At 36.8% G+C, this 21805-nt stretch overlaps 1 protein-coding gene across 2 annotated transcripts; it reads right to left on the bottom strand.

The window, feature by feature from the left end:
- Positions 1–498: 498 nt before the first annotated feature.
- On the bottom strand, positions 499–21348 carry LOC120958754 (protein gooseberry-neuro). Of its 2 annotated transcripts, XM_049609735.1 has the most exons (6): positions 19858–21348; positions 15795–16108; positions 12537–12608; positions 9384–9507; positions 1604–2065; positions 499–1508 (listed from the first exon to the last, which is right to left on the bottom strand). In XM_049609735.1, the coding sequence occupies exons 1-6, from the start codon at positions 19919–19921 to the stop codon at positions 1195–1197; spliced, it is 1350 nt and encodes a 449-aa protein (XP_049465692.1). In that variant the 5' UTR covers positions 19922–21348; the 3' UTR covers positions 499–1194. The 2 variants fall into 2 exon arrangements, with proteins under 2 accessions (XP_049465692.1, XP_049465693.1); XM_049609736.1 differs by lacking the exon at positions 12537–12608 and having other exon boundaries at positions 19858–21347.
- Positions 21349–21805: the final 457 nt, after the last annotated feature.

Genomic DNA, 21805 nt, shown 5'->3' with positions numbered 1-21805 from the left:
GATTTATAGACTGTTTCGCAAATCTTTTTTCTGCATCTTAAAAATGTTGGCACATTGCCAACACATTTTGGAAACTATTCAATTATATTGTGGACAACATTTGTGATACTAATCAGTATTTAGTAATAACTAAGCAATCTTCTGTTGTAGTTGGAGGTATAAGTTATCGTCATCAATAAATGATGAGACGGATTCAAGCATCAAAATCATTGGAAAACTAAGTGGTAGAAACCATGGAAACCAGGTATTTCTTTGAAAGCGGAAGATTAAACTAAAATTTGTTTCCGAGCTACACAGTTCACGGCTTTGACAGATTCAGAAAACGGTAGTTTTCTGAGTTTAAAAGTTCTCGGAGAAAATTATACCTTTTTGACACATGGATAGACGACAGTAAAAAAAGTTTTTTTACATCTTAAAACCGTGTAATGCTTCAAACTATATTTACTTTAAGCAAAAATTGTATTAATGTATAAGACCAATCAATTTAATCAAAGTTACTTTTTATGCACAAAAAATTTTTATTTTTGTTGAAAAGCATACAAATTATACGAATATTCGAATCTTCGGTGCGCATTAATGACGTAACTCGATAACAGATTACATCAAATGGGTCAAATTTTCCACAGCAAATTATGAAAGATTTTTTTGTAATTCGTTGTAATTTTATTTCCCTTGGTAAAGTTTTTCAACTAAACGAAAATAAGTGTTTTTATTCAACATTTTCTTTTGTCAAGACTGAGGTGCTATGATGAAACATTTAATGACACTGGTCGGGTGCAGATGATTTATTTGTTTCCATTTCGTGTGCTAGGTTTTATTTTGTTATCGCGATAAGGAATATTTGGAACTTACTTTACAAACCTAAGTGTACAGTAGGACAACCGTGCTGGACCTACGTATGAGACAACTTTATTCTAAAGGCAAAATAAATTAAAAATTGCCAAATTTGGCTAATTACATTCTAGAGAGTCCTAATGCAAACGCTATCACTTTAATGTCAAGTAATTGGTATTCGTCCCGAATCGGGTTCTCGGAAAGGATGTGGCAACCTTTGCATATAGTCTACTTGTCAGGATCTCAATTTGACAATAAGGAGGTGGGAATTGACATTATCGTGGCTAAATGATATTTTAGTCAATAATGGTTGATGTATTGCGATGCGAGCGTAAGAGTAGCGAATATCACGATAGCTGATCATGACCAGTATTTGTTTGGATAGGCGGTTGGTGCTTGCTGCATTGGGTGATATTCTGCTGCGGTCGTTGTCGTGACTGGTGGTGGGCAGCCAACCAAATTGGTGGCATACGCTTGCCCTGGATGATGTGGTGGATAGGACTGACTCCATGGAGTTTCCTGTGGCGCAATAGATGCTGTTACCGGGGCTGCAGGAGGTACTTTAACATAGTTTTCAGCCTGATTACCAGAGGGGCTTAATTTGATGGAATTTTCATGCGCCGGCTTAATATACTCTTCACTCATCATTTTGGTGTATTCTGATGGAAGGAATTCTGTAAATAGAACAACATTTTATCTTACTTAGTGCACTCATGCGATCAATAGAGAGTCAAAGCTTTGTATTGAAAATCCTTAGGAAAATCATTACCTTGATTATTTTGGTGGAAGCCCATATGGTTAGTAGAAAAGTTTTGTCCTCCAAAGTGACCGTGCTGGAAGTGACCAGAGGTAAATGTCGATGGATTTTGTGCAACAAACTCATAGTTAGCTGCTGCCGCCATTTGGTATGAATCGTTCGACGCTACTCCTGGGTGGTATTGCGACATTGGCAAAGAGCCCAAGCTACTGAGCGGTGTGGACATTTGTGCTCCAGCATGCTTGCGTAGCCGTGCGCGGCGATTGCTAAACCACACCTGAATACGCGCTTCGGTAAGGTTGGTGGTGGAGGCCAGTTCTTCACGTGTATACACATCCGGATATTGCGTGCGCGTGAAGGCCTTTTCCAGTGCTTCCAGTTGTTCACTCGTGAACGTCGTCCTCGAACGCCGTTGTTTCCGCTTCAGTAGTATTCCCGGTTCCGATTCGGTGTCGCTAGAGTCCGATCCGCGTCCTAGCGGATGACGAAACAACGATTATATGACAACCGGCACCGAGATGAAAAAAGAGAAAAGAGAAAAAAAGTGTATACGAAATTAGTCACTGATATGGACGAATGGTTGTGCTTGTACGGTAGCATAATGTGGCGTGTAATTGAAATCAATTTAAATTTTAGCCCACCAACAACTCAACCTCAACATCGCCAGATGCCAGATGGAGAGTATTTTAGAAAACAAGAAGAAGAACGCCATACTGCTATTGCAGTTAGTGGATTCTATGTCGTTGGTGAGTGGTTATCCAAGGTAATAAAACTGTGGTAATAAAATTGTATTAAGCTGTTACAGAGCTCGTTATAGTGTAACTAGGAAGTTTTTTTAAATAAATAAAAAAAATTGTTTTTTTTTTAATAAAAAAAATACAAACTACTACTAATGCGATTATGTAAGGATATCTTTTACTATTTGTGAAGCCTCTTATGTTATGTTCTTTTTATTTCCTTATTTAACACGTAGGGCGCGTTTTTACCTTTTTTACCTTAAAGTAAAGACAAGCGTTTTTACCTTAAAGGACACATACACTTATATTGTATTAAAATTTTTGAACGAATAAAATAATACGTAAGACGTACATTCCCGTCGTTCCCTATCACCTGCGCTTCCTAATCTTACCGGTGCAATGTAAACACAGAAGATCATTGATGACAACTATTGAGAAATCACAAATGGTAAATTGCATTCGAGAAAAAAAAAATGTATACAACAATCTTCATTTGCGTGAACATTATATGTTTTGTCTGCATACATACAAGATAATTACAGATATATTTTAACATATGTATTGAACAATCAAGGAACTCATCGTTGTTATCAACAATGTGGGAATGTAGTTGTGAGAAAAACCTTAGAATAGATATTCCTTGTTACCAAACGAAAATTCCTACTAACGTACGAAGAATTTGTAATACGTACTAATTCCGGCTACTACTAGAAACCAAAGACTATGGATCAAAAAGGGATTTTCTGCAGTTATTCTACTTTTTCCTTATTTTCAACATCTTTTTTAAGACTTAAAATTTGATTATCAATCTTCTTGTTTGCTACAAACAACGGAGTTACTGGGTTTTTTTTGGGAATCACGTTATCATGTCGCGTAATCACAATGAATATGAATATGAAATCTGGAGGTGGTCCCGTAGTACAGTTGTCAACTGCCATGATTCATAAAAACATAAAACATATTGTATATGCATATTAAAGCTAAAAGAAGCAAAATGTGTTTGTATTTTTTCCTCTTAAACATACTTTGCGATCGATATTGAAAAGAAAAAAACCAGAAAGATTGGCTTCAGTTAATAACTCATATCAGGGAGATGGCTTGTGAGTTACGTTTTTCCATTCAGGTTAAGTATGTTGGATGTTGATACACACTTGTGATCTGTAAAAGCTCCTTTTTGTATAAGAAACAACAGCAGTATCATTAGAGTGTCACAATATTCATGAATCACCTTTAAAGGCTCTCCGATTTTTATGATCCTTTTTTGGGTGTGATGGCTTTGTTGCAGCCTTCATCAGCGGTCAGGATGGCGTGTTCGTTAAAAAGCTATAAAAACGAGCGGACCATTAGTGTTAGCTGGTCGGTTTACGAAACAAAACAAAATTTAAGACTTTCTGCGTTTGTGGTGCAGCAGTTGCAGCTACGCGATCAATAGCAAATGATCAGTGACAGACAGAACGCTTCCCGCCAACAACGGCCGTTACTATCGTCCTGAGAAGAACCTGAGCACGTTAGAGTTAATCTGGAAGCAAAATAGCTTTTTCAGATAAGAACACTCAAAACAAGCGATAGAAAAGAAAAAACAAATTGGTTTGCCCAGACTGCGTGGCTTTAGGCGAGATGTTAAGAAGTTTTGTCAGAGACGTAATCTATACGCAGCCTGCATCCAAGGACAACATGTGATTTTTACTTTTGGGTTGAAAGAGAGTGGAAAGCTTATGGCTGTCATTTTTTGGTATGTGTATCAAGGAGTGAAATATAGTTACTGGTGACAAAATGGTTGTATAAGAATACAGAGAATACTCACTGAATGAACAGTAATAAATACGATATGCGTTACTTGAAATTGTTGGCTATTTTTGAAACATTGATGTGTACATGTGGATGCAATAACATAGTAATATCATTAAATATATTTCAAAGTATTTAGGATTGTTGTGCTACTAATATATTCAATCAAATTAGAAATGATATTAAAACTCAACAGTTATCAAACGAAAAAATAAAATACACAGATTGAAGATATAAAAGAACTTAGTAATACCACAAACTGTATTTTAAAATATGTAGGATTATTGTGCATCTAATTACATATACTGCATCTAATTACACATACATATATTTAAAATATAATTCAACAGTAATCAAACGAATAAATAAAAATGGTCAGCACATTTTAAAGATACTCTTTCGTTGCTATATTGTGTATTGGCTTCATTACATGAAGTTGAACAACGTATGGGCTTTCGAAATACATAAACATTCGAAGAAACAGCGAGCTAGTCATAATCGGATATTGGATGTCATTTTTCAGTAATCAGTGCAGCAAGTACAGGAAGTTGTGACCAGCCCTGCAATCATGTGAGACACCATCCCGCTCAACACCTTCGGTGTCTGGTCGTTTGGCTTTTTTTATTCTTTGGCATTCTCTTCGAAACATCATCCTTGGCACCAAGACATCGGGTACAAGCGTCACTAGGTCTGACGGTTGGAATCCCCTTAATAAATTATTATAAGGCTAAAAGGTTTCGTTTACCAATTTTTCATTCCATTTCGCCGCGACGGTCCGTCTATGGCGATGGCGGATGAGCCCTCTGCACTTGAGCAGTCTTGGACCTAAGCTTTTGAAAACGAAGTACCTTCATTTATTAGGCTGTTCGTCGGCTCTCTGGCTGGTTCGGACATTCCATCGCGTAAAGTACGAACAATCGAATAGCAGGTCCGAAGAAAGAGATCGCTTTTGAAGTTCACCGCCCAAGTAATATTGGCTTCGGTATCATGTGACCCATTGTGTCGGTTGACACTTAGGTACAATTTTGCGGTATTAGCTGCTGTAAACGCACACTCATTTGTTAGTTGGTTCCTTTCATGAAAGGATTTTTCCTCATTTGTTCAGCATTGGGGGGCAGAAATAGGAGTAGTATCGGTCGGTATGATCAACACAGGAGGATAGATATAGCAAGTGTCCAAGGAACACAATAAGAAACAACGCAGTGTTAGTATAGTTGGAAGTAACGATAAAGGTCGGTATCTTTTGACCTAATTTTAGGAAATGGTTCACATTGGATCGATTGCGGAAGTGTAGTGAATTCTAGATAAATCAGACTCTTGAATTTGTTTAATTATGACGAAATATCGTTAATTTTTTGTTAAAAGTTTTAAAATACACAAAATTTCTATGTTACCTCGTCTGGCACCATTGGTATGAGTTTTCTATGCTTAAAATTTGGTACATAAATGTATGTTATATTTATACTAAGGCCTTTAGGGTCCAAAAATCTGAACTAACATATGTTTTAACGCATGAATTTTATATTTTACAAATTAAGATCACTTCAAGTCTGGTGAATTCCAAAAATAAGTAACATATAACAAATATTGCGATAATAGTTGTTAATATTGAATTGAATAGAAGAAGCTTGATTTTTGAATGAAGTTTGATCTTTAAATGACAAAACAAAAATGTTTTTCACGAAATTTATCGTCAAAAGTAATATTAAAAAAGGTGTTACACGTTAGGGTTAAATATTATAAACATAATAGGTCAAGTATTTATCTTTCGATATGACTATAGCTGTACTGCGTAGCTATCTACCATTATTAAGATCAAAGTTTTTTTTCCCGTCATAGAACGTCATGGTTTCAAAATATGTTACCGACACTCTTCAAAGGGCGAGAATTTAATTTACAACTTTGTTGAATATGTGATCCTGCTCCATAACAGAAAAGGTTGGTTGAGCAACTGGATACATATCCTTAATGCTCGAGACATCAGAATCTACGAAAAAAGCGTGATGCAGGTTGCGATAGTTCGGTTGATGCGCGATGTTGTAGCAGGTGCGGCGAGTCACTCTAAGATTAATGGTTCTACGATTACTCATCAAAACGTCTGACCAAATTCTGTTCTGTTCGCGATAGCTGGAAGATGATACATATAAACATTTAAACTATATATTTGAGTATTTATTGGATGAAAAACAAGAAATTATAAAAATAATTTTAGAGATTTTGTTGAAATAGCCTACATTACATGTGGCCTCACAATCCTGTTAGGAGAGACATGAACTAGTTTATTATCATCTGATTTTTTTCGACCACCAACGCGTTTCTTACAGTAGCGCTTGCTCGTTCGGAGTAGAGCAGTCGTTTTATGCTAGCCGCATCGTACCTTTTGCATTTGATTGTTAAAGAATTCTAGACACAAAACCATCCGTTTGCCGTCATACCGTCTCGTATTTCTATTACAGGATCCTCTTGTGTTACGTTACATCACACATTAGGAAGTCAACCACCGAAACGAAAGTGTAGCCATCGTTCAAGAGTATAAGGCTGTGTTACTGCTCTAGTTTTCAAAGTTATATCTGCGGCAATGCCGCATCAAAGAGGTTTGCCGCTGAAGGATACTATCGGTTACAAAAATCGGGAAATGATGTTGTACGACAACCTTTTGATTATTGTCACCCTTCCCGGGTGACTTTTGAGTAAAAGATCCCTAGAAAAAAAAAACGCCCTAACATCGTTGGAGGTAAATGACGAAAAGAGAAAGAATCGGGCCTTTGCCACAAATCGTTGTTTGAACCAGGAATCCGAATCACGAAGAGTGACTGTTTTCACCGCACAGGAATATTTGAAAAAGGAGATGAAAAGAAAATAAATGAAGAGCATGAAAAGAGAAGTAAAACTTGTCATTCGGGTGTGAGCCTCTTCGTGTACCCTAATAGCCGCTTTGTGGTGTGACACTTTTCGTGTTTTATGTATCGTAGGCGCATTTCATAAAGGGACAAGTATAGTACAAAAGCCAAACATATGAATGTTTGGCAGATAATTGCTACTGTAGTCGGTGTAGATCAATGATCGAGATGCATTGATTGATTATTTTCCCAATAAAAAGGCCTTTTGTTAGAGAAATGTTATGAATATATGGATCAAGAATAACACTTCTTCCTTAACTTCATTTTTTACTCGTATGCTGCACATTCAGTATGGCAACAATTATTTAAACACCCAACCGAAGATACTCGTTCCTGGCTTAGACAAGGAGGATGTTGATTAAAATCAAACCTCGTTCAAACTAGTAACAGTCGGAGCGTTTATCGTAAAGCTCACTCGTTCAGTCGCAATCGACTGGTCGGAAAGAAACCAAGAAACAGTTATAAATTTGTGTGGTTGTAAAAATAATAAACTAAAACTGTAAAATTTAAAAATAATAACTAAAAATACGCAAGTGTTGTGATCTAAGAAGACGGTTATATTATACGTACGATTATGTTTCATTTTGTACGAATTTATTAATAAACAGCCAATAAAACCTAGCTTTATTTTTAATTTAAAAAAATATGTAAAAATTTTAATGATGAAATGTTTGTAAATAATACATTGTTGTACTGAATTGTTTTTTCACTGTTTCTTTGATTTTTTGAGCAGATGCAGCCAGTCGCATCCTCGTATTATGTACAAGGAAGCTGCTTGATGTAGAATGCAATAAAACATTTGTTTTACTTCCCAGCTGTGCCGTACAAGGTTTCTCTTCGGTTTTTATGTTTGTGATACCACCATGATAGGCGAATCATAGTAGGAACCTACACTGGTGTTTCAAGCTGCAACTGTTCGACAAATCAACTTCCGGACATCCGGAGTAAAGGTGAAACAATTCAGAAGGGGAACCGATTTGTTTGAATGAAAAGTATGGTCTCCTCAATTGTTCATCGTGCTTATGTGACATACAAATGCTCTGCGGGAGGGTCGGAAAGAAACAAAGATTAAATGGACTATGAACACAAGCCGCATGAATTGTTTGCCTTCATGCGGCAATAAGCATTGTTTTTCAATGCCATCATAACAAACGAATAGTTGAAATTAGTCAATGCCTAGCCTTTGTCGGTTGATATTATTTTTAAAAGAGATGAAGAGCCTGTTTTACTAGCAGAAGATGTCGATAAGAGTAACAACAATTACTCAGCAATAGGTTGTGCTTATATCCATAAAACCAACAATCAGCTGTGGACCACCCAGGAATCATAAGCGCAAAGACAGTTAAACATTCGATTTTCCATCTTGAGAAACGTGGAAGCGTATTAACCATGTTGAATCAGTTTGAAGATAGCAAAATTGAATATAATTCAAGTCTAATCTAAATCCGAATATAATTAAAACGATCTGAAGTATCTACATGGATTTTTAAAAATAATGTATGTTTGTACGAGAAACGTTGCTTTGAATACTTCATACTTCAACATGTGTTCATCACGTAATGCACAAAGGTATTTATGCAATGGCTGCCACCTCACATGACATTATGGGTTCTATTTGCGGCAAAAACTTTGTTTATCTCAAATCTATACTCATTCAACACTCGTTTTCAAAAGATGCATTCAGCGAGGGATGTGCGGGGACGTTAAGCGATGAACGCAGTTCGTGCTCAGAATTTTAGTGCAAAAGCAAGTATACTGCCGACTAAAATACATATGTATAAGACAGCCTTGAAGAAAATGAAGCGCCACCTAAAGTGCATAATGCTATCACTGAGGTCTTGTCACTCAATGACGTCATAGTGAGGCAGAGGAATGTTGTATGAGTAAGTTTTCTGATTTTTTCTTTATTTTTTTAATACACTTTTCATTCCTCAATAACAACAGCTTTGTATTTGAAATGCTCATTTTTGTACATTTAAAGGTGTATGTTTTATTTTGTACGTTATTTAATAAACATTCACACGTATTCCTAATATTTTTGTACTTTAGGTAAAAAAAATAAAGTATTCTATTGTATTCAAGTACGCTGTGATGTCATACGCTTTAATTTAATTTAATTATAATTATGTTATTAACGTGGTATTTCATAACGTAACATATGTAAAATTGTGTGAACGATCGTAGTTATTTAAAAAAATCATTTCGTAGCCATCTTGCAATTGTGTAGGTGTGTACAACTCATTACACATTTTCTTGTGAAATGTATTTTGGTATCAATTTAGCTGAAAGTGGCATCTTTCATAACGGTGGTGCTATGAATGTTACCTCTATATGACAATAAACACCCTCAGGTAATGTATTACTTACCCCCAAGAATACCGTGTATGCTGTAATCCTTTCGACCATCGTCGTCTTTCCGTCCTGGATCAACGCCACCCCCTCTCAGAAGTCGGCTTATTGAAGAAACACTGGGAGGATCCGTTACTCCTTCCTGAAATGAATCCAACCAAAGGGTAAATCATTAAATCGTTTCAAAACAAACAAGCATGCTACCTATAAAGTTTGTTCTATTTGATTCTCATTATTCTGCTTTCAAATTTACGTATTCTTCAAACTGTTCACGTCAAATCAAATGAAAAATATTTACTTTTTCTTGCATGGAGAATTCTTCACCACACCTAAAAAATGTATTGTTTTACGCCACCGTCCGCGACGAAGTAAGACAAAAAAGAACACTTCCGATTGAAACCGTAAATTTGTAGGTGCTAAACCTTTTCACAGCTTATAATTAAATTTTCCCACTTTTCAACAGCACCATCATGAAGCTGCTCAGGATTGTTTTCCCCGCATATGGTTGGCTTGCTTCCCATTCCGGTTTGTTTCATGTTATGTCTTCAATGGCGTAGGTTTTATGCTTATTATTTACTTTACGAATTATAGACTCATTTTACAGCCATTCTATTTAGAGGGTTTATGATTTTTTTTCTCTTTTCTTCTTAATATTACTAAAGCTATGAATGCTTAGGATGTCTGTTATCACCATAAAATGTTACTGAAATGTAACAGAATAATCTACAGTTATATTTCACTACTTGTGTTCATACTACTGATTCCAAGTAAACGTAGATAGTAACTAGTAACAAAATGTGACAAACAGACAAATTACACATTTACATCTCGTACCAAACGATGATCAAGCATCTGTTTGACTCTTTGGCGGTAAATATTTCAATTAAGTACTACAATCGGGGTTAGAACCGTTGTCAGATTTATTTGGGCCAGACGGCTCTAGGAAAGCGAAAGGATGTTAACCCAACATTTCGAATCCAACACGAACCAAAGATTTCAACCGCGGCACTTTAGTGCTTCTCTGTAATGCGCCTCTACAAAAGAAGTTTTCGAAATACCCCCCGTGCCTTTTCTGTTATCCTTCCGTTTCGATCTCACGTTCGTTAATTAAATGATAGTCACGATAACACCTATTCGATATTCATCGGGCAGGTAGGAAAGTCAATCAATGATGAAAAGAGGAACGAAAATAGCCAACATGTTGTGGATAAAGACACAGAGCAATAAAGCGAAAACGAGACTGAAAGTGTGAAACAGAGAGTTTGAGATTTTAATCGTCTTAAACTCAATTTATAGCTAGAAATTTCTAAAACATGCATGTAGATTAAAATAAGAACACGGTGTTAAGCAAGCCTAGAATACAAAACGTTCTTGAATGAACGCTTAAAACCAATGAATTTGGTCTAATTTTTCAACCATTAGGCTATGAAAACATGAACATGAAAATATTGTTATTTTGTTGTATGATCAGATCAGTTATCTTTAGGAAATGTCTAATCCATCAATCATTATGTGTTAATTACAGAAAAGTATGTTTCAGGTTAATAATTGCAATAAGGCGCATTAGTACCTCTATTTTCACGTCAACACATTGCAATGGTTCATGTTCCTAATTATAGGTCCTTTTTTACGTACATCTCAATCCAAAAAGTATCAGCTGTGGTCAATGCTGGTTAATCCATACCAATCAACTCGCCACTTCTCTTCAAGAAAAGGCTGTACAAGCGTAAGGAAAAATAATTGTTTAATAAACTACATAAATTCACATGGATGTCACAATGCTGCGTGCTTGAGACAATATTGAATTATAATGCAGCATACAACAGTAGCATTCAGATAAGTTTTAATGAACTAATCAATCAAACGGGTTATGTAAAATATAAAATGCTTAAATGAATAAATATATTCATAAATTGCTAAACGAAGGTGAAACATTATTATTTATTTTTGTTGTTCTTTTATGTTGTTATGATTCGAAAAATAACTCTACATTTTAATAAACTTTCTTGATGCTGAAATCTGTAACTTTTAGTAAATGTACGATCGCTAACATTGGTTGACTTACTAATTCAATTAAATTAATTTATAATCACTATTGCTTTAGAAAAATAAGTGAAAAACATGGGTAATGTGAATGAATTGACAATTATGTAGGAGCTAGAGTAAAATCCTAAGGTTGTATTACAGTACAAGATACTGATAAAACAATTACACAAGGCAAAGACGAGTCCAATAACCCAAGTCGAAATCTGTTCAAAGCGACCTACCTAATTAAGTTGTTAATAGTGACAATACTGGCTCAACGGATGAAGGGATCAAAAAGATCGAAACAACAAAACGAAAAAAATATCTCCGGTCTATCTGGCATACGGTGGATAATGTGCCTGAACATGCAGAGCGCGATTGTCATCTTAAATATCTTTTCATACTCGATGATGGAACGCGTTATGAAGGTTAAGTTCTCATGTCGGATTTAATTTTTCTTTGTTTTTGCGTTTATCCCTCACTCTTTTATCTTTGAAAACGCAGCAGCAGAGCATGAGCATGTATTTGAGGAAGAAACATGCGGATTTGCGTAAAAGAGTTTGCTCTACATGAAATATACCGTTTTCCTTCATTCTGGCAATCGTAAGCTGTCCGTAAAATTACGATCGGCGATGAGCACAAACGCGGTACGGTGCACATATTACCGAATGACTGCTTTTTGATGGCACCAGCGAAGCTGTCGCTTAATGTAACTAAGTGTTATTTATTTTGCGACGCATTTCAATAATTTCTTTGGAATTAGTGACAGATTGGCACGATATTAGCAGCAAAACCGTTCTTTAATTTGTGACGGCTTTAATTGCAGAACTAAATTACTTTCATTGAGAATATGCTGGGATAAGAAAGTTGATGTATGCAATTACCCATCCTGAGTAATAGTTCACAATGAAAGATGAAACTGCTATTCGTATATCAAGATCCCATTATATGCAAAGAATTATTTAAACTACAGCTAAATTTCATGCCAAAATATGATAATTTCGTATGACACATAAATAAATTGAGAAATGTGACAGTTTGCAATTAAAAGTCCAATATTTGTTAATATACATTAAAATAGTTAATATTGAAATGCAAAATATTGATTTCCAGTAAGAGGATGGTTTAGAATAAAGAGGCATTTACCTGCCGGTAGCCCACATCAGGTCCTAGTTGACCAGAATGTTTATTATCGCTGGGGTCGTCCGAGCCGGCCGTCTAGAATGGTAAAAGAGCAGAAAGGGAAAAGTTCTATTCCATAATCTTATTTTTTCCTTCATTTTATAATTTATTGTTTGTTGTCTTGCACTGCCTTTCTCTACCTATCCACTTTGGAAGGTTTGATGATTCTTTTGGTGTTGCCGACTGTACGGACTCCCGGCAAAAAAATAAACTCGTGAAGTAGAAGCCGCGAGATTGACATGACAGCTCGAAAAAACTTATCTCACCAGCTTAGATCAATGCAAACCAACGAGACTAAAATACCTTTGCTCCGATTCATCGAACCAAGCACACGAGGAGCCACCGCCAAAATGCTAGTTTGGTGTGTGAATGCCAGCATCGTCGAGGTGTCCCGTTGACGTTGTGTGCCTATCATTTCAGGTTAATAGAAAACAAATTTCCTTAATCGGATCATCGTAGTGTAATTTCTTATGTACACTGCGCGACTCGTGAAACTGGTGTGTGCCTGGTAGCGGTATCAGAGACTTTCTTGGAATGATTGTCAGTAGTCGGCAGATTATGTGTTTGATCGGTGATGTGTGATCGCGACCGTTCAATTCCCATCTGGTTACACACTAAAACTAGCGATGGCAGTTTCATTCATTTACAGGAATTGGAACGGCTTGTAAATTCCTTTAAGAAAATATCAAAAATAGCCGTATAACTAAAGGACGGTATAGATTAAAGTTGAATCTGTTCGATCTGTTTACAAAGATAAGCCTCGCAGGGCGGGCTAATCTATATGCGATGGGAGTGGAATAAATTAAACTGTTCACACAGAATCTCATTTAGAATCAATCAAATTCAACGGATCGATTCTAGTAAGCTCTTCAGTTTTCTTCTCCCATTTTGCCAGCTGTTGTACCACTGATCAATCCTACCTAACACGGTATGTAGAGCGAGTAGACGAATATCGGGATCCGGCGAACAATTGGATGTATGTATTTTTAAACAATCCGTGACTAAAGATCAGATACGCTACCGGAATTTCCTTTGGGTGAGAAATGTAACACGTTTCGGTGTTAGACGTAATCCATCCCTCCCAGGAGATCATTTTAATGGGTCGCATTGACTGGAATTGGTGGAGCTTTTACGCCTTCAGCCCTTCAGACCGAAACCGTGCGCAAAGAATTTCATTCACCACTTCATACATCTGGACGAATGTTACGTCATGATGAGTCACGGTAGTAGATTGAAGTTTCATTGTCGAAACACTTTGCTCTGGAAAACAAATTATGTTTACTTCAAACAGCCGCCACAGGTCGTGTGGCGGGGCACGGCATAGCTCCGGTAGATTGATCGGGTGGTTGTGAATGATGTTTGTATCAGTTAAATTGCAAAAGTCTGTGTGGATAGACGGCAGCTTTAGCTGAAATGATGAGCTTTTTTGTCAATTTTCAGCTCGTCTTACGTCTCATTCTCGCTGTTGTAATGTGTCCCACTCTTTGGGAGCATTTTCTCACCTTTTTCTTCCCTTCGGTAGCAATGATGATCTTCCATATCATCATTCATCACAATTCGCCGGGTAAACCTAATATTCCACATGTAGCTCCAACCCGTCCATTCAAGGAAGGAAGGAGCGTAGTACTGATCAGCCGCCAAAAGGGACTTTCGACTACCGAAAGCGACCCCGAGAGCTATTCATCATTGACGAAAGTCATTAGCGGTATCTGGGAAGTAGTAGATTCGGGCACCCCAGCAAATTAACACTCGAAAATGATTCCTAATTTTGGTTCCCTCCCCGTAGCTTCTTACGCAGCTGAAGCGATTGCTGGCATGATGGCTACCAAGACCTCCAACCGCAAGCACGGAAGAGATTGATCAACAGAAAGCATCATTGGACATTTGTGTGGGGCTTTGCCACGTTTTCTTGCTTCATTGTAATTATATGGTGCAACCTATCTGTTAGACAACATCACGAAAAAAAAAATTACTTGATATTTGGATCAAATGCTCGGTATTGTTGGTAGAATTGACTGTGTTTATTTGAATGGAAATTAAAATAAAAAATATGACGATTAATTGAACTTCTACAAATCTGCACTAGCACCTAAACAATGCAGGTCGATCTGTCCAGTGTAATTTGGCATACCTTAATTTGATAGCAGCCAGGAGAACAAACAAAATGTTTTCCCCTTCTGACAATCTGCATACAAAGCTCCATCCTAATAGAGGGATATCAAATTCAAAATCATAAACCCACCTGTAGTCTTTCTAGCCACCTTGTGACCCCGCATTCAGATAAAACAATATTAATACAGCAAACGGCGAGTTTAGTACCGGCCATTATGTCCAAACAGCTTCGTTACTTTTAAATACATGTGTTGAATATTCGATCAAACTATGTGGAATGGTTTGTTGTAGTAACAAAAGTATCAGAAAAAGATCCAAGGTAACGTTTGCATACTGTGGATATTACTAGCATATTAATTGATGATGAACAAAATGTACTGTTGTGCTTTTGTACCATTTCTGTTACATTTGTGCAACCTGTGTGTTAAATATGTTTTTAACATTATCATATGTGTCCATTGTATGAAGACAGAATCGATTAAAATAGAATAATGACAGCAGCATGACTGGGCTATTCGTATTATTCTAAAAGGCAACTGCTCAAGAATAACCTTCTATGATGATGCAAAGAGTATTACTTTATTTCGGTGCTTTTGTTTTGGTTTGTATTTTTATAACTAACTATCAATAACTATCAATAACTATCAATAGCTATGCCGGTGTTACATTACTGCACGTTATCTTTCTTTATTTTATATTTATGATTAGGAATACGGTTCAAAATAGCCCAAGCTTCTGTTTTTCAAATGGTTGATTTTATTATTCATCATTTTGGTTTTGATAAAAAAATGAAAATTAATGAAATTTAGCGCAAGAAAAACATAAGAAAATCTGAATGTGGTTGTTTTAAGAATGTTTGTAGTTATATATTTTTTATTAAATCAGGAGGCACGGCTTTGCTGTATTGCTTAGTTTGTTGCTATGTTATGTTGTTGTCAAATACTATTTTAAAGACAAATGAATTATAAATGAGTGTCACCAAACACTGAAACGATTTTAGGCGCTCACGCAATAACGAAAATAGGATCCTGGCTGTTAGTATTTTAATGATAACAAAGTTAAAAATATTAGGGGTGTATTTCAAACAACTATAGTGTCCGTGATGCTTACCTTTATCAACTTTTCACGTATTTCCCAGCTGAAAATTCCTGGATTCATTTTTTTCATATCTTCGATTCTAGCTTCCACTTCCGGTGTCGCTACTTTTGGTTTAGATCCCCCTATTACTCCGGGACGAATTGAACCGGTTTCTTGGTAGCGGTTTAGGATTTTAGATACACATCCATGAGAAACGCGCAGTTGGCGTGAAATCACACAGGGTCTCACCCCAGAAGCGGCCATCTCGACGATTTTCAGCCTAATGTGATTTGGCAACGGACGTCCGTTGATAAATACTCCTCCCAACTGGTTCACACGGCCTTGACCTGAGAACGAAAACGAGGAAAGAAAACACACTGTGACTAGAGAAATGTTCAGTGAAAAATGTAAATCGCTTGCAATTTGTGGAGGATAGTTAGGTATGCTAGTTATTTGTGATCCCAAGGTACCCTGTACAATAATTTTAACGAAATATCATATTTTATTCCAGGAGCTCATTAACTAAAACGGGAACGATGGAGCCCTTCAAATAATTATATCAAATTTAATATTTTCATGTATGTTTTTCCCTTTTTTACAATGAGGAGGTATATTCGATCGCACAGGTGTTGACATAGGATTCTTACCCAGTAAACCCCCTCCTTGGACCATTTACTTTAGCATTACATCTCGCTATTGCAACATGGACCACAGTCGCGAGACAGAATAACAGTCCTGGTTGTAAGTATAATAAATTTATCAATTGTTACAAATATTGTCTAGAAGTTATATTATTATTTTGCTTTATGACCTACGTGGCCCGATTCCACAAAGTTTCTACAAACACGCTTAAAGTTCGGTGACCATATTTATAAAAAAAATGATTACACAATCATTCCATCACAATCATTACAATATTACTTTCAAATTGAGATTTCTTTAATGCGGTAAGAAAATGGCAGTTCCTTTGCTTATTTTTTCCCATGGCTTATATCGTTTGATACAGTTTTTATACTGCATACTGTAAAAACAAGTTTGTTGATTATTTAAGCGCTCATGAACATTTCGAAGCTCATGAACATATCAGCAAGCACATTACCTGATTAATTGTAAGTAATATTTTAAGCACCGAAACGGCTTCTAATTATTTTAAAGCATTCTTCGAATGCCTACAAATGCCACCTGAAATATTCTATTGGTGTCTATAAGGTGAAATCTTTTTTTTGTGTACACCAAGAACAATTGGACATCGTGTTATGTTTTCGGTTGTTGTCCTGATACACAGATCGATTAGAAAAAATGGATTAATGCATTTTCAGTATCTCAAATTATTATCAAGTTTTGCTGGTTTTCAGTAAATTTTTTAATACCGAGAGGCATACAGTAAATCGTTTTACTGAAAATCAGTAAAAAAAGTCATTAATAATCAGTACGATTATCTATTAATGAACTGTTCTCTTCACCTTACAGTAACAGGATGAGAAAAGTTGCTATATAGACTTATAAACGGCGGTACTCTGATGCAGTCGCTACGTTGAGAACATGACTTAAAAATATACCCGTCATGGGTTCTTTTCTCATATGGACCGTCCTTCCGTAAGGAGTGAGTATCCAGTTGCGTGTTACTTAATAAGTCTTGAAAGCTGGTGAAAGCACATATGGGATAGTAAACACTGAACCATTCGTTGATCACTGCGGAGAATTGCGTTTTTCTATACACATAAATAAAAAAATCATCCTACTGTATATTACTTTTTACGCAAGGAACGGCTACCACCGTATTTCTCTCCTATTTTAGTGATATTCAAATACTGTTGAGGCAAGTAATGACATATAATTTGGTATCATACATACATACATACTTTTTTAAACTTTTCTTTTTTGCTCAAATCGCAATTGTGAACGCTTAAGATTGAGCTCTAACGTTAGCACGTTTTTAAGATACTAAGCTAATAATAATTCCTACAATCATTTGTGGTAAAATAATACATCAACATTAGGACCAATCTTTTCTCGCTACAAAATTGCGTGCTGATGATCATCGATTAGCAGTTGTTTCAGCAGACAATTTTCAGCTGCCGCACGCCCGGTGTGTAGAAAATTGGAAAATGTATATGCATTCTTCCATGTATTCTTTACATCACATTGTGTCTGTAAAAGCTGACACGAGCGACATGAAAGATGCAAAAGCACTTAATTGACAACTGTTCTATGACGTCACGTATGGACGAGAGAAACTTGGGTCCACATTCCATCTCTTTCTGCTCTCCTATGCACAGTGTGTGAAAAACGATTGTGTATGCGTGTGTAGAAAAAGATGATCTTATTCCAGGAGCCATCATCGATCGAACCGGATCGATCGATGCAGGAAAACATCTGGTCCAAGCGTGAAAAATTTCGATTTTCCGGTTTTCCATTTCTTCTCGCCCCCGGTTGACCGGGTTTGTGTCGGACCGATTCGTCGGAATTCAGGTATGGCTAATTTGTACACCATATGCCTCACTCCGGAACACCACAGCGGCAGTAAGCGTCCGCCGTCCTTTTCTGCGCCTTTGATGCGCCTTTGGAACTCGCGAGAATACTTGCCGCTGCGTGTGGCGTTGAATACAGAGGATACATGTAGCCAGTTGGAATATTAGAATGGTTACAGTAAAAAAAAGAAACCTTTTTCATTTTTCACATTCTTCATCCATAGGAAGCATTCTTATCGTTCATCGTCTGTTGTTCGGGTGGTGTATATCTCCACGGTGGATTTACGCTTCGACACCTTTACTGATATAAAAGGAAGCACAAGTCGAATAAAGCTTCTCCAACTGGTAATTGGTAGTGATAGTGCACGAATTTATTTAAGTGTTTTGTTTTAACATAATATTTGATATTTTAATTTATATTTCTTCTGGACAATAAGATGTAGTATTATTTAAGATGTAGTATTATCCAAAACTGATAAAGATACGTCATAAATAGAAATGGTGAATAAATGTAATAAATTCAACAATTATAATGATTTTAGTATTATGTTAGCCTGTATGGTGGAATATCACATAATTTTCATTACATAAAATTTTAAAAAAATAATAAATTTGTTTATAAATTTTATGGTTATCAAATTCAATCAATGTTATGAATGAAATAATTAAATGAAATACCAAAATGATGAATGTTACGTTCGTGAATAGATATTTAAACATGCCAATTAGTTATTAGATAGTGCTTTGTGTGATTCCATTATATTTAAAAGTTAAAAATTTAACAATAACGCTTTATTGACAATTTTTTATATTATAATATTGCCTGGTTGGGGTGAACCATGAAGTTGAACTACACCATTCCATTCGTTGTTATTAAGCAGCATATAAAGGAGTGTCTACAGTAACAATACTCTTTGCGAGTATCATGCTGTTTAAGTATAATGCTTTTTCTTAATGCTTTTCTTTAAGCGTTTAGTCGATTCCAAGTATCTTAATTGTCACAAAGCGAATGTTTGTAGATCCTGCCCTTTTGCTCACTAACGTTTTATCCAAAAATCATGTATTCGGAACGCAAATGTTGTTGCTTGCAATGCGTAATTTTGATTATTACGAGCTGTGTAGCGCGTTTAGAAATGCTATAAAAGCAAAAAATAATCTACCAGAGGTCCATCCTTAGTATTTAATTGTCAATAATACTGGAAATTCGGCGGCATTAGGATTTTTTCATTTTAGCACAACAACTGTTGTCGGTCAAGGTCTGCCTGTACGCACTACTGAAGTGGGCTTGGCTTTCAGTGACTTATTGTTACCATAGCACGATAGTCAGTCCTACGTATGGGGGCACGGTCTATTCGGAGCTTGAACCCGTTATGGGCATGTTATTAAGTCGTACTTTTGAAGACCAATACCACCAGACCGGCTAGGAAATTACTGGATACAAAACTAACACAACGTTTGCAAAAATGTATGAAATGAAACATCCTATTTGAAAATATTATCACCACTCCTTAACTTTGGCCATGTATGAGATTCTATAAGTTTGTTCAACAACAGTGGAGTATATTGTTATTTATTAAAATAATAAAATAAAGCGACTTATGATCAAAACACAAATGTTGTCTTACCTTGAAAAGGATAACCACTAAACAGTGGTCTCATGTTGAGCGAATTTGCGCCAGACATATCCATTATGTTTAAAATCGCTGTCGGTTTAGACTATCAAGATTGAAACAGTTTTGTGTTTTATTGTACACAGATTAAGTCTTTGTTTACTTTTATCACAAATAATTCACCTCAACTTCTAATCATCTTAATGCTGATATACTTTCAGTAATACATATTTGGTTTGAGTATCTAGTTGCATTTATTGCATAACGAGTCACTCTACTTCATGTGTGCAACTGCCGTGAAGTCCATTGTTGGACATTATTTTCATTAGCGTAGTTGTATCAGGATGCAAGGATGCCATTATCAGCTTCACTGATCACTATTATTTGCGATTGCATGCATTAATGCACTAAAAACTGCACATAAACAACCGGCATTTCAACAATCTGACAACACTCAGCATTCATTTCACAGTGCCATCCGAAAACGTAAAAACACTTTCATGTGATGCCGGTTCTGAACACTTCTTTGCATTGGTTGCACTCTCATCTACTCTTCTCAACATATCATTCCTGATTACTCGCCACTCCACCAGATCGGTCTTTGATGAAATTAAATTAATTAACATAAACAACAAAATTGCCACCAACAAACACTATCATTAATGTAGCAATCAACTTGCTCGTACTGCTGTTAGGAGTTGCATGCTGCGCAGTGGCCTGAGAAGGAGGCTGAGATCAATACTTATTGCTCTGCGTGAAAGTGCAAACACCTTTACCGTAACTCTCGAAACACACTTTTACGATTGATTTTCTAACGCAAGCGCCTGAATAATCTGTATGGATAGGAAACTAAGGCAACAAATGCTAATGAAAGGCTAACGACTATTTGCGAACGCCGCAGAAGATATCTTTGTTGTTCTTCTGTAACACTTAACAGGAACTTTAAATTTGAACTAAACAAACTTTGGTAAAACACGAAAAGATCCTTGAATGAAGCTAGTTATCACAATTAAAAACACTTCGCACTTAAAAACTGAATCCACGAAACACAACGGAACTTATGATCACGTAAACAGTACCGTCGGTCCACGGTCGTCAGCAAGAAGAATTGAAAAACTCGCGCATACAAATCTTTCGTCACAGAAAACTCGAAGAGCGCAAAAGCGCGTTTACTCAAAGCGATTCCCGGGTTGCGACGGGAATAATGCTTGATCGTGAGTTATTTCCGATCGCGCTTCAAGGCGGCTCGAACGTAAGGCGTTCGCACGAACGCGACCGTTTGCCGAAAGTATTCCCAAGGAACTGGTTGGCCACGGACGAGGAAACAAAAATACTACTCGCTTGTTTCTCGGCGGCAAGCTGCGATTCCGCGCCACACTCATACAACCACGTGTTGTTTGATCGATGGGAGGGAGTTGCTCATGTCGAATGCTCCCACCTTTTGTGAGGCTGTGATGGAGATGAAGCGAGTTCCCTTTCTAACACACGGGAGCTACCGAAAGTAAGGGCGAGTCACAAGTATGCGTTCACCCTTCTTCCAAACGATCTACAGGCTTGGGTCCTACGCGACATGAGACCGAATGCTTCTTGTGCGGTACGGTATTAGCGATACTTTAACTACCAACAGCGAATGAAATATTAAATCGGAACTGGGGTCCTTCCCTTTTGCACGAGTTTAGGAAGGGGACAGTTGAACCCTCGAGCGTGAATCCTATAGCACTGCCACTATGTAGCGCTCCTAAAAGGACCCTTTGCCCACTGTTCCTAAGCATTTGAATGAAGGAAATTGAAAACAGAAATAGTTTTGGCTTACACAGTTTCTACTCTTGCGCGGTGGTTCAGGGTGCGCGAAAGGGAGCCAGAACTGTGGTAGGCGATGATAGGCGACAGCCGGAACACGGCTATCAACGGGATAATATGTTAGTGTAGGGGTAGTTTGGCTGACATCGAAAACTAAAACAAA

This window comes from Anopheles coluzzii, chromosome 3 (assembly GCF_943734685.1).
Source record: "Anopheles coluzzii chromosome 3, AcolN3, whole genome shotgun sequence".
Classification (NCBI taxonomy): domain Eukaryota; kingdom Metazoa; phylum Arthropoda; class Insecta; order Diptera; family Culicidae; genus Anopheles; species Anopheles coluzzii.
This window is presented reverse-complemented; position numbering and strand designations above follow the sequence as displayed.